The sequence below is a fragment of the Argiope bruennichi genome, chromosome 6 (genome assembly GCF_947563725.1).
Source record: "Argiope bruennichi chromosome 6, qqArgBrue1.1, whole genome shotgun sequence".
In the NCBI taxonomy this organism is placed as follows: Eukaryota; Metazoa; Arthropoda; class Arachnida; order Araneae; family Araneidae; genus Argiope; species Argiope bruennichi.
In genome coordinates, this window is record NC_079156.1 from 74388654 (window position 1) to 74407075 (window position 18422).

The following is an 18422-nucleotide window of genomic DNA, read 5'->3' on the forward strand; positions in this document are numbered from 1 at the left end:
AGAATATCAAAATCCTCGTGACTGAAAAAATTTGTTTAGTCTTGACTAGGATTGCACTCATCTTCCATTGTTCTAAGCGAAATGAAGCAGTAGAAATTTTAATATATTTAATAACATAATACTATCCAATAAATACAAATCCGATATCCAAATCTTATTTAGCAAATTCAATCCTTAATATTCACTGATGTGATAAAGAAGAGCTGAATTGTAACAACAAAGAATATGGAATCGTGTCCCATCTGAAAATTTTCGGGGAAAAAAAAGGAAGAAATAAATTGATATATGCAAGATCATAGCTGAGAAAGAAAGTAGTAAATGAAGCACTGCTTCAGTTAAATGCACTCCATTTAAATTTAATTTTAACTCACCAGCTGCATGAAGCTTATTAGATTTGTCCATTTGACAGCGGAGTAAAAAAACTAATAAATATGATTTGCAGAAATGTTGTAGAGTATTCACTTATTGTTATTGTATGTTAATTCTTACAAACCAAAATTAGAAATAAATATTAAGTTAACAGTCAAAGAATCAAAAAGAAAGATTAAATGAATCCGGCCTGAAGACTTTCTCAAGGGTCACCCTCAGGCAAGGATTCAAACCAGGGATTTTTTCTGTGAGGGGTCTGACTTTCGTCCAACAAACTGACCCCTCGTGACCCGAAAATCCCAGAAAATTGAGGTTTTTTGGAGATAAAAAACCTCAATTACCTTTACCAAAATCTCAGAAAAAATCCCTGGTTTGAATCCTTGCCTGAGGGTGACCCTTGAGAAAGTCTTCAGGCCGGATTCATTTAATCTTTCTTTTCGATTCTTTGGCTGTTAACTTAATATTTATTTCTAATTTTGGTTAAGTTCATTCGTGTTTTAGTTGTAGCAGCATTAGCGCTCTCTAAATACAATGTATATTTTATATTTTATTACATAGATTCAGAAAAATTATATAGATGTTTTTGCACATTGTTTATTTATGGATTGATAGTTTCTTAATTCTTACAACTGGGAATAAATAGTCTAATAATCGAAACATTTTATAATATATAATGATATAATCCTCATAGCTTTTGAACTATTTCGAAAAGCATTAAAATTCTGAATTTATAAAAAAACACCCTAATAATGAATAAATTTTGATTATATTCCACCCTTATTTTCAACCAAAAAATATAAATGTACTTCAAGCAGAGCAGTATCACACAGGTTGCTGGAAATTACTAATTGCAGTTTTTTTTAAACTGCAATTAGCAGTTTAGTATTCTGACTTCTATCTATCTTCCAAATTTAACTCTTATTCTTTGGATATACAGGATGTTTCAAAATATCGTCAACAAAATGAAAAAGAAATAAAGTGAATGCAGCCAAACAAAAATCGCACAGAAAATTAAAGTCACGAATGCCATTAAAAAATACTGCTAGAGCACATTATAACAGCAAGTTGAAAAGTAAACGAAGAGAACAGAAGATAGATAAACCTTCTTAAATAAAAATATGGTTTCTCCACAAATAACATGTAGAGTTTCAAGTTTCTAATAATGGTTAATGTGAATTTGATTCCTTATGGCTAAACAGGAAGATTGGTAACAACAGTATGATGTATTTGAACGTATTTGATATGCTTCTGGGAATGTGAAGAAAGAGATTCGACACAACGCGATTGCTACTGGCGAAATGTTTCAATTTTCCTATAGCATCATTTTAAAAGTGCAATTTGTTTCGGTAAAAAGAACTTTGTTCTTTAATTTTATATTGGCATTCTTTTATCCTTCATGGTCTTCAAGAATATCTAGGATACCTCGAGCACTCAAAAAGCATCGGTAACCTTAAACATTTATATGTTTAATACCTAATTGGTCTTTCATTGGTCCTATTAGTCATTTGATTCTCGAAGTATATCTTATTTACTTTTCATTTTGTCAACGTTATTTTATATCCTCCTGTGTTTTTTATTATATCATCTTGTATCCCTTCATATTTTTTCAGTCCATTGTTGTCTTGAGTAAGATGCTGAATGAATCAATTAACTTTAGAATGATACCATTTCCCCCCTTTTCCTGAAGTAATAGAAATTACTTTATATTGCTGTAAAGCCATCTTATTTGGTAATTTCAACCAAAATTTTGCAATTGCAATTCCCATATCTCGTTTAATGCTGCAAGAGTAAAAAAATAGAAAGTAGAGTACTTACTTCATTTGTTTAACAATGGTACTTTTTCCAGATTCACCAGCTCCTGTAAAGTACAAGACACCAATTAGATTCCAGATATCATATAATAAATAAAGAATCATATATAAAATACTCATTGTACTTAGAACTAGATAAATTTTATCTTCAAAACCTTTATCAATCTAGACTTTTATGTTAAAATATATGAGAGAGTTGGGTGACACTGTATATCAAATTGATTCCCTGAATCAGGTATGCAAAAATATAAGAAATATAGACTAAGAGTATCAGGTACCTGATACCAGCTTCAGGACTCGAGTGATGCCGATTGGTAATCTTTCAGTTGGATGGCACTATATCAATCTGATACAAAATATTAATGCCATTTGCGTGTTAGAAATAATGAAAAAAAGAAGTAGGATTCGGACCAGGAAATAAATGAACATTTTAGAACAAAGTAACATGGGTTAATTTAAGATAAAAATTAAGAAAGGCTATAAATTAAATTAAGAAATGTCGTTATATACATATATATTTATACCACTCGTCAGTCATTTTTAAAACCAAGGTCACTTGTACTTTGTCATTAATACTTCTTCCGAAGAAGAAATAACTCAATGTGAAATTATATTCATATCAGTCTCGGCGCAGATGCGAGAGTTGATACCCACCAATTACCCGGGCTCATTTCGGTGGGTACAAAAGTACATAGTAAAGGTATCAGGTACAATCAAATATCAGTATAAATCTGCACCTGATACAGTAAAACCAGATAATAATCCACTCCAATGTCTGAATATATCTTTACATTACCAATAAAATTCGGAAATCTTTAAAGTGATATTATTCAGTTAATTTATTATTATTAGTCTTTTAGTAATATTATTTAGATATTTAGTCTACAAACTGTTATGTGTTTCCCCAAAAGGAAAGACATACTTCTGCCCTTCACTTTTGTAATATATATGCATTAAAGTATTCTGAATTATTAAAGAGCAAAAGTTTCTTTTTCTGTTTTGTCTCTCTTTTTTTACCCTAAACGTTTAAACTATCTTATCATCAAATTCTATTTGGTGACTGATTCTATCAAATAAATAATTTAAATAGTTAAAAATAAACAAATAACTTTATATTTCCTCAATTCTTAATATATTGTACTAATACTCTGCTGATAATCATGATATTTTTTGTAGGGTTATGAAATGAAATTATTAAGAGTTGTTAAATAAATAATGTGCAGTACTATTTCTAAAGTTTCTATGAATTTTAATTTAAACAATAAAACATCACTGCAGTTCAAGAAAGTATCTTATTTTCGTGTTAATGTATGCCTATTAGGTAATGTATAGGTTATCTAGAAAACCTGCAAATTAACGAGAAAATGTGAAAATTAAACATTTTTCGAGCTTTACCAGGTCACGCCAAAACCTATAGTTTAAAAAATAATAGTATTTAAAGAGTTGAGATAATTTAACAAGTGTTATCTAATATCCGCATTTAAACAATAATATATATTCTAGATAACAATTTAAATTATTGGTAATTTTATTGGTAATTAGAAATGATAATTATCTTTCAAATTATCTGGGAAATCAGTAATTAATATCTTTTTGCAGATTACCTAGATAATCTACACATCAAAGATTAATGTTTATATAAATAATTAAAAAACTTTAAGGGGTTTGATTTAAGATAAGAAGATGGTTATCTAGAAAATTTTTATATTATCTTATATTCGAGTTTTGAGTTATTGGTAATTAGAAATGATAATTATTTTTCACATTATCTGGGTAATCAGTAATTAATATCTTTTTGCAGATTATCGAGATAATCCACACATTAAGGATTAATGTTTATATAAGTAATTAGCAAACTTTAAGAGATTTGATTTAAGGTAAGAAGACGATTATCTAGAACATTTTTATATTATATTATATTATATCATCTTTATATTATATATTATTATATATTATCTTTTTGCGTTAATATTTATAGTAGATAACAGATGAGGAAAGCAGAAATTTGAATTTTATACATTATATTGGTAATCAATATTAATAATTATTGTGCAGATTATATTGACAATGCTAAATATACAGATTGTTTGGTAATATGCAAATAACAAAATAATTTACGAAACGAAGCAATTTTCCGCATTTAAATGGATCAGCCTGGTTAATTTGTAAATTACTTAGATAATAACATTAACACATTTCCGGATTTTAATGGTAACATATGTACTTGATAGTAAATGGAAGAAATTTAAGATCTTAAATTCTACTATCTTCCCTTTCGTGTAAAAATAATCTATGGCAGTCCATAGTTATTCGAAGCATTATTCATAAGTGAATGTTTCATGTCAAAAATTTATTAAATTTAATGCGTATGCAGTGGGATAGCGACCGATCGAAAAGAACAAGAAAGATGCATATATCCATTTAAAGTAAGTAAAAGAAGTGGCATAGAGATAAAAACACTTTAGCTTTATGCCGCATTGTAAAGTTAAATATTATGAAGCGGCGAAAGAAATGGAACCCTATACTTCGTGCCATTTACCCTTATTGTACAACTAATGAAGACTAAGGATGGAAGTATCATATTACTAGAAATTGTGGCAGTCTAGACAGACTATTATCCTGTTAACAATATTTCAGATCTAATTCCCACAGATTAACAAACGAAAGTTGTATTTGAAAATTCCATGTATCATCATAGTGCTTAAGAAATACATAATGAATCACTATTATTTGTTGTATGCTTTATATGTAAATATATAGCAACGTTAAAAGTTTAGTTTTCTTACAGTGGAATATTCTCCATACGTAATGTCAATGAATATTCAAATCAAAACTAATCACTAAAATCAGATTGAAACAAATAATGATTCATTAACAGAAAAAAATCTAATATTAAATTCAGATTATAGATAATGCTGGAAGAAAATATTAGCAAATATTAGTAATAACCTACAACTGAAGTTTGAATATTATGAAACAGCATAAATGTAAAATAATAAAAATTACAGACCTCGGCCCATTACCCTTTGCTATAATCCAACATAAAAAATTAGATAAAGTGTGAAGTTTACGATCCGATTACTAATTTTTATTTCTGGTTAGGCTTATTCCCAAAAAGACAAATGAATTTAATGATTTTAAAAAATCTGTCCCAGTTCTTGATAATAAAAAAAAGAATTTGTGCATCTGATAATGACGCAGATCAAAGGGGAGGATATTTTTAACTCCATTTTGCGTTACAGACTTCACAAGAGGATTATATAAAAGATAAGCTAAACGACGCTTATCTTTCCTATTTTAAAGCGCACATTTCATCATAAACACTTTAATCACTCTGAGGATTCGAGTAAATCACTTCTAAAGAGATAGAATTAACTTCTTGAGACCCGATAAATTTATTATTGGAATGTGCTGATATTACTTTTAAAAGTTATGCTGTGAAACTGTAGGAATTTTTTATATTTTGGAAATAAAGGTAGTTTTCAAAGGATAATTATTTTACTTGTCTTTCCGACTGGATTCGACAAGAGAAAGAGCTAAATTCTGAAAAAGAACCCATTTGTACTCACACAGTGCAAGTCAAATCTGCTGTTTCAATTTCAACAATAACAATTTATTATTTCGGTAGATTCAATTTATATGAATATTTGTATTTCTGATTTAAGAAAAAGGATGTAAGAGAAAAACAGCTTCGACTTTATTTGCACTAATTCTTTTGTAGTTAGTTGAAGAAATATCAAGACTATGTAACAGTTAAATATTAAAAATATACATTTGAAATATTTACTCTAATATAACATTTGCATTTCTTTTTTCATTTAAATAAGATAGATTTCTCAGATTTCCAATTTGTTAAATTTTTTTATTCATTTAAGTTATATATATATATATATATGTGTGTGTGTGTGTGTGTGTGTATGTGTGTGTGTGTGTGTGTGTGTGTGTGTGCGTGCGTGTGTGTGTGTGTGTGTGTGTATACTACTGGCACACACAGAGTTAATTTTAGTTATATTAACATCCCGTTTTCAAACAACACTAGGACTATATCTGATAGAAGGAAAGAATATTACTAAGATATTTTAATATTGTATTTTACATATAAGCGGAAAAATGTATTCATTCTTTAAAATGTTCTAATATATAAATCAATAAATTAAATTTAATACACCTTACTATTATCTTTTTTTTTACAGTTTAGACACAGTTTGTTAAACAAAAATTTTAAATATTTGCTATATAAATTTTATTCCGAAATCAAATACATAAATTTACCTGACAGTATTAGAAAGGGTAAACTGGTGATTTTTTTTTTATTGAAACTAAAATTATCTCAAATATAACTGTGTTTGTATTTTCTAAGACATAAAGGTTAGCTTTTTATAAGAATACAAATGTTAGCAAAATGCATAGCAAATTATAAGAATCGTATGTAACAAAATTAAAACTGAAAATCATTGCTACTATCCGATTTTGTGTATAGTTTGCTCAACAGCTATGTAAAAATATATTAAATTTTTTAAAAAAAAACATCAATGGGATATCCATATGATGGTCTGTATATTTATTTATATTCATGTCTGTAAATTTGAATTGATGTGTGATTCTTAAATGCAGAAACAGAGAACAATGAATTTTTGCATGCAACCTTGCGACCGAATTGTTGATCTGCATTGAAATTTGGATTTAATCGAACGAAAATGAGGCGACCAAAATTCATATTCATTTTTCTTCCTTATACTATAATCCCTAAAACGCTCTATATTGAGATACTAAACACGGAAGTCAATAGAAGAGGGACACGCCCATTTGGAGTTTGCCGTGACCTTTGAAATTCCTTGACTTCCCCCTCCCCAATCATCCATATATTCAAGGAATGCACGCTTTAGAACGAAAAGGGGTTTAAAGGATGTATGCTACCTGGAACGTGAAGACGGAAATCATGCCCTGTGATCTTCAAATTAAATCTGTTTCGGACTTAATTAAATGGGCATCAGAAAGGTTCCTCAAAAAATTACCCTAAATTCCCAACGATTTACTATAATGACCATAATACGATTCTGCCAGAGTTGCGCTATATAGTGCATATATTAATTTTCAACTCTTATAAATGCCGATAAAAAATTGTACTTTTGCCCATCAGAAGGATTAATATTTTATCAAAATTATTTTCTATTTAAGCTGTAGATAATTATGAAGGTGATAATTCTCAAAAATATTACCAAATAATCACAAATAAATAGAATCAATTCCTATAATTAACAAATCAACGAAATTTCATTACATAAATTTTTCACCCATAATTAATTTTATTTAACAGTAATTTTAATTATTTTCAGTGAAACTCGAATTTAGAGCTTTATACGCTGGTCTTAATTGTATCAAATAGCTTTAATGTTTTATTAAACTTACAAATTAAATGTCCCTACTTTAAATTATGAAGCGGCTGGTGCTTGTGACAAATTTGTCGTCATAAAAACCGCAGCGAAAAGATACTATATTGTTTATGTATAATGGGAGAACACACCGTTGGTTACTTTTTCTGTTACCAAATATACAGAGAAAAAACATTTCAATTTTTAAAGAAACATGTCTGGAATTTTGTTGAATTTGCACATTCAATAAAACTCATTCTTGTATTTTTAGTTATCTGTGGCCGTCAAAATTCAAAAATGCATCGGTTTAAATGATTGAAATTTGATAGGTTGCCTTTACATTAAAATTAAAATCTTTTATCAGATTTTAGATTACGTATATCAAAAGGTTAATTCTCTGTCGATCTGTCCATTTGTGCGCATGAGAATGCAATAATTCAAAAACAATGAGCTTGAGAGATGGAATCTGATCCTTGAGTGAATGTTGCTCCAAAATCATAGCTCAGTCTGAAAGTTCGAACTGAATCAGTGAAAGAGTCAAAGTCAACATGCATACTCTATTCCCTTATTCTATCCTATGACTGGCAAGTCATGTCACTCCAAAATCATATCTCAATCTGAAATTTTGGACTGAATCGGCGGTTAATTGCAAAACTAAGTCTAAGTAGAGGTGTGACATTCTTTCTGTTTGAACTCCTGTTTCCGTCAGTAATGATGAGAACATGATTTCATTCTTGTCATCTTTCAATTTTCTGTCAAGAGAGCCGAATTACAAAGAACTTTTAGGACTTCGGCTTTTTTCTCATGAATTATTAATCAGATTTCACAACTGTGTAGGTTTGCACTTGTCTCCTTAAAAACAATGTAAGTCTTCTTGAGCCTTTAATCGCGTTTGTCGTGCTGTCAAACGGAATTATTTACTGCCCTGCAACATGTAATCGTATTTATATGAGACAACTAGTTTCAAGCTAAGATTTGAAAGCTTAATTGTTCTCTGTAGTCTGGCTTGTATCCAAAACAATAATTTTTTCTTTAGAAAATTATAACTTAAAAGTAAGCATGTAGCAAAAGATATTTAAAAACGTTATAAATTATATATTTTTAAAAATATTAATTCATTCTGGAAAAAATATTTACAGTTATTTCCTGACATTTATTATCAAATATAAATTATTGAGGAGTGTGTAGGAGTAGGTATAGGAGCTCTACAGCACATACCAATAGTCATAAAACCAAATTTGCCAAGATATACTTTGGAAGGTGAGAATATGCGTTTTCATTATTTTTAGCGATTTTTTTTAAATTTTTAATTACAATTAAAAAATGAAGCTAATTTTTCGCGTTTTCATGTGATAACTCCCAAAAATATTATTTCAAAAAAATTGATTTTTAAATCATTTAAAAATTTTTTAATATTAATTAAATTTTTGTGTACATTTTTTTTTTATTTTTGGCAATTTTAAAAATATTTTTATCTTATTTTTAAAAAAAATAGATTTCATTAATGTATTGAAATTCAAACTATTTACATTGTTTCATCAAATATTCTATAGTGTTATCTTCCGTTGAATGTTGAAAGAAAAGAAGAAGAGTTCTGTTTAATACCAGTTTGTACCAGTGAGAAAGTGAAGCTACTGTACCGTGAATCAAGAAAAATGAACGAGACAATTACATTTTTAAACGCTAAGACTTCATGAAGCTTGACTCTATTAGAAGGGTCCATATACACAAGGAGGGGAACAAATATTAGTCTAATAAGCTAATACAGCTTTGCTTTTTGTTACAACTTGATGTTTAAAAATATTTGCTTGAGATAATCATGATTATAAAGCCATGAGTGAGAGATTTATTGAATGTAAACTCAAACTCAGTAGAAAATTCAATTCAATTCCTTCGGCAAACCAACTGGTCGCCAAAGACAACTAGTAAATAAATAAACAGCCATTGGCAATTAGAAAAAAATATTAATTATTATCGAAGTAAGAATTTGAACAGAAAGTAGGATTTATTAATAAATATTTTGAAAAAAAAATTGGTGGAAGGGGAGATAAATATATTATTTTGATTCTTTTTTTTTAAAAACAATATTCTAAAATAGCACGATAATTATTTCGATACAAACAATCTTTGAATATCAAATCGAGATTAAGTAAGAAAGACAATATCTAAATTGGAAACTCACTCTACCAATTTTGATGTCATGTTAATATAAGCATGCTTAATGGCCCACATGATGACAGTAACAGAGAGAAGTATGAGGGAGAAAGGTCTACCAATTTTGATGTCATGTTAATATAAGCATGCTTAATGGCCCACATGACGACAGTAACAGAGAGAAGTATGAGGGAGAAAGGTAGGTAATTATATCAATGTTAAAGGCACAAGGGCCAGACTTGACCACGCAAATCTGAAAATTCATTAAACTTTTATTTACGAGCATTTCAGAAAATGGTAACCAATTCATTATTTTAAAAATTTGCATTTCTATTTCTATTCTATTCTTATTTCTTCGCATTGAAAGTCTCCAATAAACAAAGAAAACGAATAATAATAATAATAAAATCAACAGAAGTGGTCACTCGATACTTTCTCGTGTTCTTCCTAATAAGGGTGTTACCACTCTCACCGCGCCCCTCCCAGCATAAAATTATAAACCTCGTGTATGGCAGTGAAAGTCAAGAGTGCTCGGATTTTTATTTCTAGAATTATTTGTGTTCTTCTACCGAGCAGAAAGGAAAATCAAATATGCGATTTTGGACATTTAAAAAAAAAATATTAAAGCTAGAATTTGACATAGAAAAACAATTGTAATCACAAAATCCCATACCAAATGTAATCTGGTTAAATCATTGCTTTTTTAAGCTATCGGTTTATGTGCATATGAACCGAATGTGCATAGACCGAAATCTTTTTAAGGGATATCCTTAAAATGACTCGTTAGATGCCGAAACGGTGCACTAAATTTTATTTACCTAAGTTATTGCATTTTGGAGTTACCGAATGTAATGCACGCGAGACTATAGACCAACAGATGGCCAACCCTTTGACGAATTTGGTTTCAAATTTTATATGGATCAATAATTTAAATACTAAACCTGTTATACTAAAATTTTATCTATCCAGCTCTTTACACTTGCCTGTCATAGTATTCCCTTGTCATCGGACAACCGGATAGATAGATTTCCTCTGAATGGATATTGCCCAGAATTTGACAGAAATCTACAAGTTTGCTATGAAAATCACATGCATAATTTCTTCCAACTAGCTGAAAATGTTTTGGTATTAAACGTGTTCAACATTTTGGAATGAATCGTTCTTCAGGTTCAGTAGTCTTTTTGGAAAAAGCTGGAACCCTTCCTCGTTTCTACGGACGGGCCCAGTGGCATGGTGGTAAGCCATCGCATTCGGAACTGGGGAGTTTCGAGTTCGAGGGTCTGGTGCACGTTAAATCCCTCGGGAACAAATGTCTTCCCGCTGGTGTGGTGCAGAAGTTTGAACAGGGGCTTGCCAGCTCAGATGTTGTCCTCGTCATCTAACAACGGTTCAAAATTACGAGCCTAAAATAGCCCTAGTGTTGCCTTAAAACGGGGAGTAAATATAACTAAATTAAACTAAACTCGATTCTAGTAACAGGAAGAAATGCTTCGAGCCCATCGTCCTCACGATCTGTTTTGCTGTTTTCTTGTTTATGGTGGTTGATCTCCAGCTACAAGATGACCAACTATTGACTTTCTCTCTCACATCGACACCAACATCTGGCAACCTGTTTACAAGGCCACTACGACATTAGAAATCCGAACTTCAAAGAATCAATGCGCAATTACTTGAAGACTGTCTGTTGAATCAATCTTTGACGTTCTTCCAGATAAACTCAGCAAGATTTGCATTTTGACACCTCTTCAAATGCAATGATTTAAGAGAGGTCGTTGCTAAACTATACCAAAGTATTGCGTCAATAAAACGTTTTGGCAAATTTGACACAATGCTATTTTGTTGTAATAGCAATCACTTACATTACAAAAATATATGTGAAATGAAGAAAAAATACTTCCGTTAGTTCTTTTAATGTACACAGTGTTCGAGCACAATTTTGTAGAATAAGAGCTGCTATTCTGAATATATAAAAATTGTTTAAATAATCATACCTCTGAGAGAGAAACTAAGCTTTATTAAAACCTGACGAAATTACAAAATGGATGGAAAAAAAAAGATTTAAAAAGAAATAAAAATTGTATCCTCATAAACTTCCGATAGGGAGGTTTTTTTTTAAATCAACAATAAACTTATGCAAAATGACAACCATAATTCGGCTCAATTTAAAATTATAGAATAATCGGTCGCTAGTTGAATATGAGGGCCTAACTGTGTGATTATCAAAATCATCAAATGTCTCCTTTCGATTACTTTCCTTTGGGAACACCTGAAAGAGTTGATACATAAATTCCAGTTCTTTCACAAAATGCTTTAGTTTCTCGTCTGCATACTGTCTTCGCTTTTGTAGACAATACGAGTTTGGATCGTATTGTCTACATTTAATCATTTCATGGCTTACATATGTTGCTTCGAAATGCAAGTCCCAATGTTCTTATTTATATAGGCAGTTTATTTTTCTTTCACTATATCGGACGCCATATTTTTACTTTCTCATATGCATAGTATACAAAGAGAAAATATTGCAATAGTAAAAAAAAAAAATCAGATCATAATTCACATATTTGGAATTATGTCTGTCTTTCATTTTGTCTGTCTTTAAGTTCGCAAGTTCAAATATTCTTTGAATTAGATCGACAAAATTTAGCATGTGAGCATTTCTCCAAATTTATAGATTTCTGTCAAATGCTGGACGAAATCCATTCAGAGGCAGTAGGTTTCTATGGCTGTACAGGAGAACTACGAAACAAAAAAAAGTTAGATGGATAGAATTTAGTGCATAGCTTAAGCTAAGAATATTTATATCAAGCTTTGAAACAAAAACTATCAAACATATGCATGTAAACTCAATTATTCCAAATAAAATTAAATTTAGTATACAGCTTTTACATTTGAAATGCTTTTTTTTTATCAAATTTTAAATAAAAACCATCCAAAGGTTAACTATCGTTTGATAGTTACTTTTACATGCATGTAAACTCTATAGCTTAAAAATGTTACAACCTGGCCAAATGAAATTTGGCAAGTGATTTTTTGATCGCGATTATAATTAAATATCAAATTTTGATTTCAGTGGGTTGAAACAAATACCAAGTTGCATATTTTGTTTTCTTTACTATACTAAGAAGTCCAAGATTTACAGGATTCTGAATGTAAAAATTTGCGTATTTGTGATGTTCATTCCCTTGACAAAGGTCAAAATTTTTTGCGGGGGCAGGGCGAATAACATTTTTATTAAAGAGTATGCGAAAAAGTTTCTAAGAGACTGTGTATACAAAAAATTTCTTTATATACAAAAAACAACACATCTATGAAGCATAGTTTTCTTCTTAAAAACTATACGTCATGGATATACAATTCTTTACACGGCTTATATTAACTAAGAATAACGATTCTCGTTATATTCAATTTGTCTTGGTATTTAATAACAATTTACAAAATCGATTTTTAATAACAGTTTCCAAAAGTTGTTTTGTGTACACTGCGTCTTTGTTTATTACCTGGATTTTGTATTTTTATGCAGAATAAAATGTCGTCATCCTTTACTGAGCTGTTAGGTTTTTTTCAACACTGATCTGTAGGGCACATTTTTGTTTTTGTCGTAACTTAAAGAACTAAAAGTAAATATTTAAAATTAAATAAAGATGTCTATTTTTATTTAAATCTATGACTTTCTTTTAATCAAACTAATTAAATCTAAAAAATTATCATACCAGAAGATCAAATCTTCCATTAATATATGTAATTTCAATTAAGTCAAATCAGAATTCTGTATTCTTAAGAATTAAAAAAAATAGCAAATAGATATAAAAAAAAACAGAAATTATCAATAAATCACAAAATATATTCATCCACAATCGCAAAGCATCTAACACAGTGAAATTTTTTCCTTTGAATGCATTTTTAACCGCTTTGGTATGCCTTAGATATAACATATTTTATACTATGTCCTTCTGATAACATTTTGTAGCAAAATATGCATTCTTTTCTATTCCTGGAACAAATATCTTCCATTATTATTGGTATTAGCCTTATCTGTCCCAGCGATTTACTCCTCTAGAGAAATCAACGAATGCTTGTAACTGTTTGCAAACGGGTAATAAATTTTCAAGCTTAAATCTGTCGAAATTTATCAGCACAATTCACGTGAACACCGCTCTTAGTAAAGAAAATCGGTTGAGATCCCTCGAAACACTCGTGATTCGCTTTTTTCAAAGTTACTTCATTAAATGAATAAAAAAAATATATAATATTTGATTATGTTCTAATAATCATATATTATACACTAATCAACTACTACATTGAACAAATTATAGCAAAATAGAAAGTGCACAGGATATCACCATTTTTTAACAGTATGACAATCAAAATGTTAACAATAAAATAAAGTCTGCATAAGATTTTCCATGTATGAGGAGACAATTCACCTTTAAATATAATTACTTTACATTATCAGTTAACATTTCCTAAGAAAATAAATAAAAAATGAAAAAACCGTGACGCATTCTCACACATATACACAAAAGGAAAGCAGTGGTCATAATATATAATAACATTGCGGCTCACTTCAAGCAAATACCCACCCGTCTATTATACGTGTGAGGCCCTACCATAAAAGAATACCACACCATATTCTTTGTCAACAATGACAACTGAGAATTATCTTATTTATCAGATACTTCTCATCCTCGTACTCATGGTAACTAATATTTTTATTGTTGCTCATACAGTAGAAGCTATTTATTCCCTCTCTCTTTTTACTAAGTTGAATATTCTTCAAGTCATGGTTTTCAACCGGAAAACTTCACTCTATGCTTCAACATGGACACCATTAGTTGATTGGTCACTGCAATAATATTGTTTTTTCATCTGGCTAGTCATTTTCTCTCGTATAAATAAAATGATTCAACCAGAATATCAGCATCAGAACCGGATTGCCACTGATTGGACTCAATTCAACAAAACGTCATTTTGACATATGATTCTAGTGCAAGCGAAATCTGTGAAATGATCAAATGTCTTTACATTCATATGGTCATTTTGGGGGTGGGAGGAGTCACCTCAAATATATTCCTTGTCATCTAGCATTTAGGGTGTGAATCAATCTAACCTCAAACAGCAAATAAATAAATTAAAGAAAGAAATTTTAAATTTAAAATATATGAAAAATAAAATTTCCGCTGTGGCCATGTACATCTTTTTGGATTATACTTTGATACTAATGACAGTCACACGCTTTCTATGAACAACACTCCATAAAAATTTGAATTCTACACTTTTAATTTTGACTTACAATATATTATAAAACAAAGGAAAGATCATACAGATGTCTGAAAAGTACATTCATATTGATGTTACATTAACTTCCAATAATTTTAAGTGTCAAATAACAATTTTATGTTTCTTTACCTAAAGAAGGCGTTAAATAGCTTTTTGTTTCATTTCATTTTTATATGAACGAGTTGATTACTGAAAATTATGTTGTTGTTGTGACTTAAGGTACTTTACAAACCCGCTGACAGTCATCTGTCTGAGATTTAAGCCGAGTGAGCGTCTCTTGTTTTTTCAGTAGCTTCAACTAGGGCCTCTGCTACTTCATGCATCACATTCGCCTGCACAACCCCTTTTTATAATGGGGGCACATTCACACATTGAGCACAGAAGAAGAACAACCATGCCCGAAACGGGACTCGAATCCGGGAAGCCCAGATCACTGGGAAGACGCGCTACCCCTGTGCCGGGGAACCGGCATAGAGAATTATAAATGCATTATAGTGATCATAATAATTAAGATCAAAGGGCGTGGGTTCTCTAAAACGTTATCTCATACTCTTTAAAAATACTCTTAAACATACTCTTTAATAGGTGTTATTCTCTACATCTCCCTACACTTTGTGTATAAGAACCTTCTTAATTCCATGATATCATAGTACAATATGCTAGGCGAATGAAATTTAGTATATGAACCTGATATAAATCTGTAGACATATCAAATTTTGGAGGAAATTTCTATAAGAGTTTTTGTCTATCAGTCTGGCTGACCATGTGTATATAAACATGGTTAATTAAAGGTTAACATTAAATTTAATGCATAATTTTATCATCATAAATGCAGATGTACATTCAATTTCGGACAAAATCGAAAAACTAATGACTACCTATTGGTCAGTACAACCGGGCGCATATGAACGCTATGATTCAAAAATATAGCAATGGAAATAAATGAAATTTTGTATGTAATCCTGCGACCATGTAACAAATCTGTGTCGAAACCTGAATTCAATTGAAAAAAAAAAGTAAGGCAACCAAAATTTTGATTTGTTTCCCTTCTTTAAACTAAAGAGCATAAAACACTGAATACCGAATCAATACACGCGGAAGTCGATGGGAGTGGGACACGCCCATTTAAAGTCTTCCGTGACCTTTGAGAATTTACCGTCTTTTCCCTCGCCCCCCCCCCCAGCGATACGATCAAGGAATACAGGCTTTCATATGAATCGAAGAAAAGATGCTGCACTATCTATGCTTAGTCGAGGGTCAAATTAAGCCTTCTATGAGTCTTAAAGTAATGTTAGTCTCAGGGGACCACTTTTCTAATCTCAAACAGCCTACATCAGATATTTTTATTGCTTTTAATTATTCATGTAAGCAATTTTTGCTACAAATTCTGATAATCGGACACAACATTTAATTGCGGGTGTTTTCATCGAAAACTTATTTATTCTCATATATTTTTATATAAAAAATTCAAGATTCAAAATTTTTAAAAATCAAAACAAAGTAGTAAAAAGCAAAAAAATAAGCATTTGAACATGCGTAATATTACTTAATTAGGGAATTGGGAATTTTTAAATGTATAAAGCAATAAATTTTTTCGACGATTTTAATCAGCATAATAATGCGATGTAAAACTAATAAAATATAATCAATTAAGAATATTAGAACAGTGTTTTAGCCTTTTATCGATATTTGATTTGAATTTCAGTAAGTTCCAGTGCACGACCTTTGTAAAATTAATGTAATCAAAAAATATTTTAAAGAAATATATCAAAATTTCGGAGTCCCATAGGCAATTAACTACTTTGCCTTTTTAAAAATACTATCATCCTACAGCGGAGAGGAAAATGCTTCCACTGATTATTTTCTACAGAATTTCTGCCCTTCTGATTATACAAACGAGTTAAAAATTTGAATTGTAAATACGTAAAATCATTATAGTGATCATAATAAATGAAACCAACGAAAATGGTCTCCCAGAAACCTTCTTGCAGACTCTGTAATAAATGTGCAATCTCCCAGCTCACATCTTGTGTGCTTAAACCGTCCTAATGGAGTCGAGTTCCATGACGTCATAGTATTGTCGAATGGTTGAACATTCTTTAAACAAACTAACGCTGTCTTTCGCAATGCTCTTGTTTCACTTTCTCATTCTTCTCACACAGAAATGAACGGAAATTATGCGATTAAATATTGGAGAAATAAATAAAATTATTTTAATTTCATCGTAACAATGCAAATTATCCTTGGATATTATACCAAGACATATTTTTTAAAATCTAAAAACCTAACCTAATCTGTCAAAATCAATCAAATATTTACATGATAACAATATTTATGTAATTAAAAAAACATTTTTTTTTTAATTTTAAAATGATATAAATATCAGTTTTTTGAAATACTATTTTTCGGAGTTATCATAGAAAAGCATAAAAGTATCACAAAATTTTAAATTATTTCGAATTTTGGTAAAAAAATTTTAAAAACTGCGAGTCATACATTTTCGTCTTCCAAAATATATCTATGCCATATTTGATAACTTCAGATTAATTTTCCTTTACTATAGACACGTGTGTTCAACTCTCACTTATGCTTTTATTATTAATAGGAATTTTATCTATTTTAATCGATGCGTTATTGAAAATGCGGTTATAATGCCCTATGACAAAAATGCAATAAATCGCAAAATGTATATAAAATTAATATACAATTGAAGTAAACGAGAATATGAAGTTGATAAAATTGTAATAAAAATATTTTTTATGATTACTTGATATTGATAGTAAAATCTACAATTTTAAAGTCTCTATCTAATATCTAAATGTACTCCAAATCTTATACATCAACTCGAGCGACCAACAGAAACTTCATGGTTTTGATTTTGACACTGATCAGCTAAAAGCGTGCAAATGTGACCAAAAAAGAAAAACACAACCCATTTATAATTTAATCTCAATGTGGTAAGTTCCCCTTGATATATTTTGTTCATTCATGCGTGATTGTCAGGAGCAGTGACGATTCACAGTTCATGAGTTGCTATCGTCTCCAATTCTGTTGCGCCTTGCCGAACACTTAATTCAACATTAAAATCCAAGCAGCAGGACTACATGAGTTTTCGTAAAGCCTTGGTTACATTGTGGTATATTCCCGGCTTCAAGACTAAGTCATTATTTCTGTTATGTTGTTCATATGACCCTCAAAAAATTTGACTGTCGGACAACCTAAGTTGAACATGTAATTGCTTTTACCGCAATTATAAATATGGTGGATATTTAGGAAAATATCTGTTTGTTATTATCTTTAGCCATGATTCCAGCTCTGTTGTTCTAGTGAGCATAATGCAACTTAATCCTAGAGTAACCGGCTTGAATCCTTATTTACTTCTAGTGAAATCAATCGGTTTGATGGATAATTACGCTAGGCAAGCACTTATTTGTTACTA

At 30.1% G+C, this 18422-nt stretch overlaps 1 protein-coding gene across 1 annotated transcript in view; it reads right to left on the reverse strand.

The window, feature by feature from the left end:
* LOC129971502 (guanine nucleotide-binding protein G(o) subunit alpha) overlaps positions 1–18422 on the reverse strand; it is a 141721-nt gene that overhangs the window by 93744 nt on the left and 29555 nt on the right. The window contains exon 2 of the mRNA XM_056085330.1: positions 2185–2227. Coding sequence (XP_055941305.1) covers positions 2185–2227 — 43 coding nt within the window. The remainder of the gene's footprint in view (positions 1–2184; positions 2228–18422) is intronic.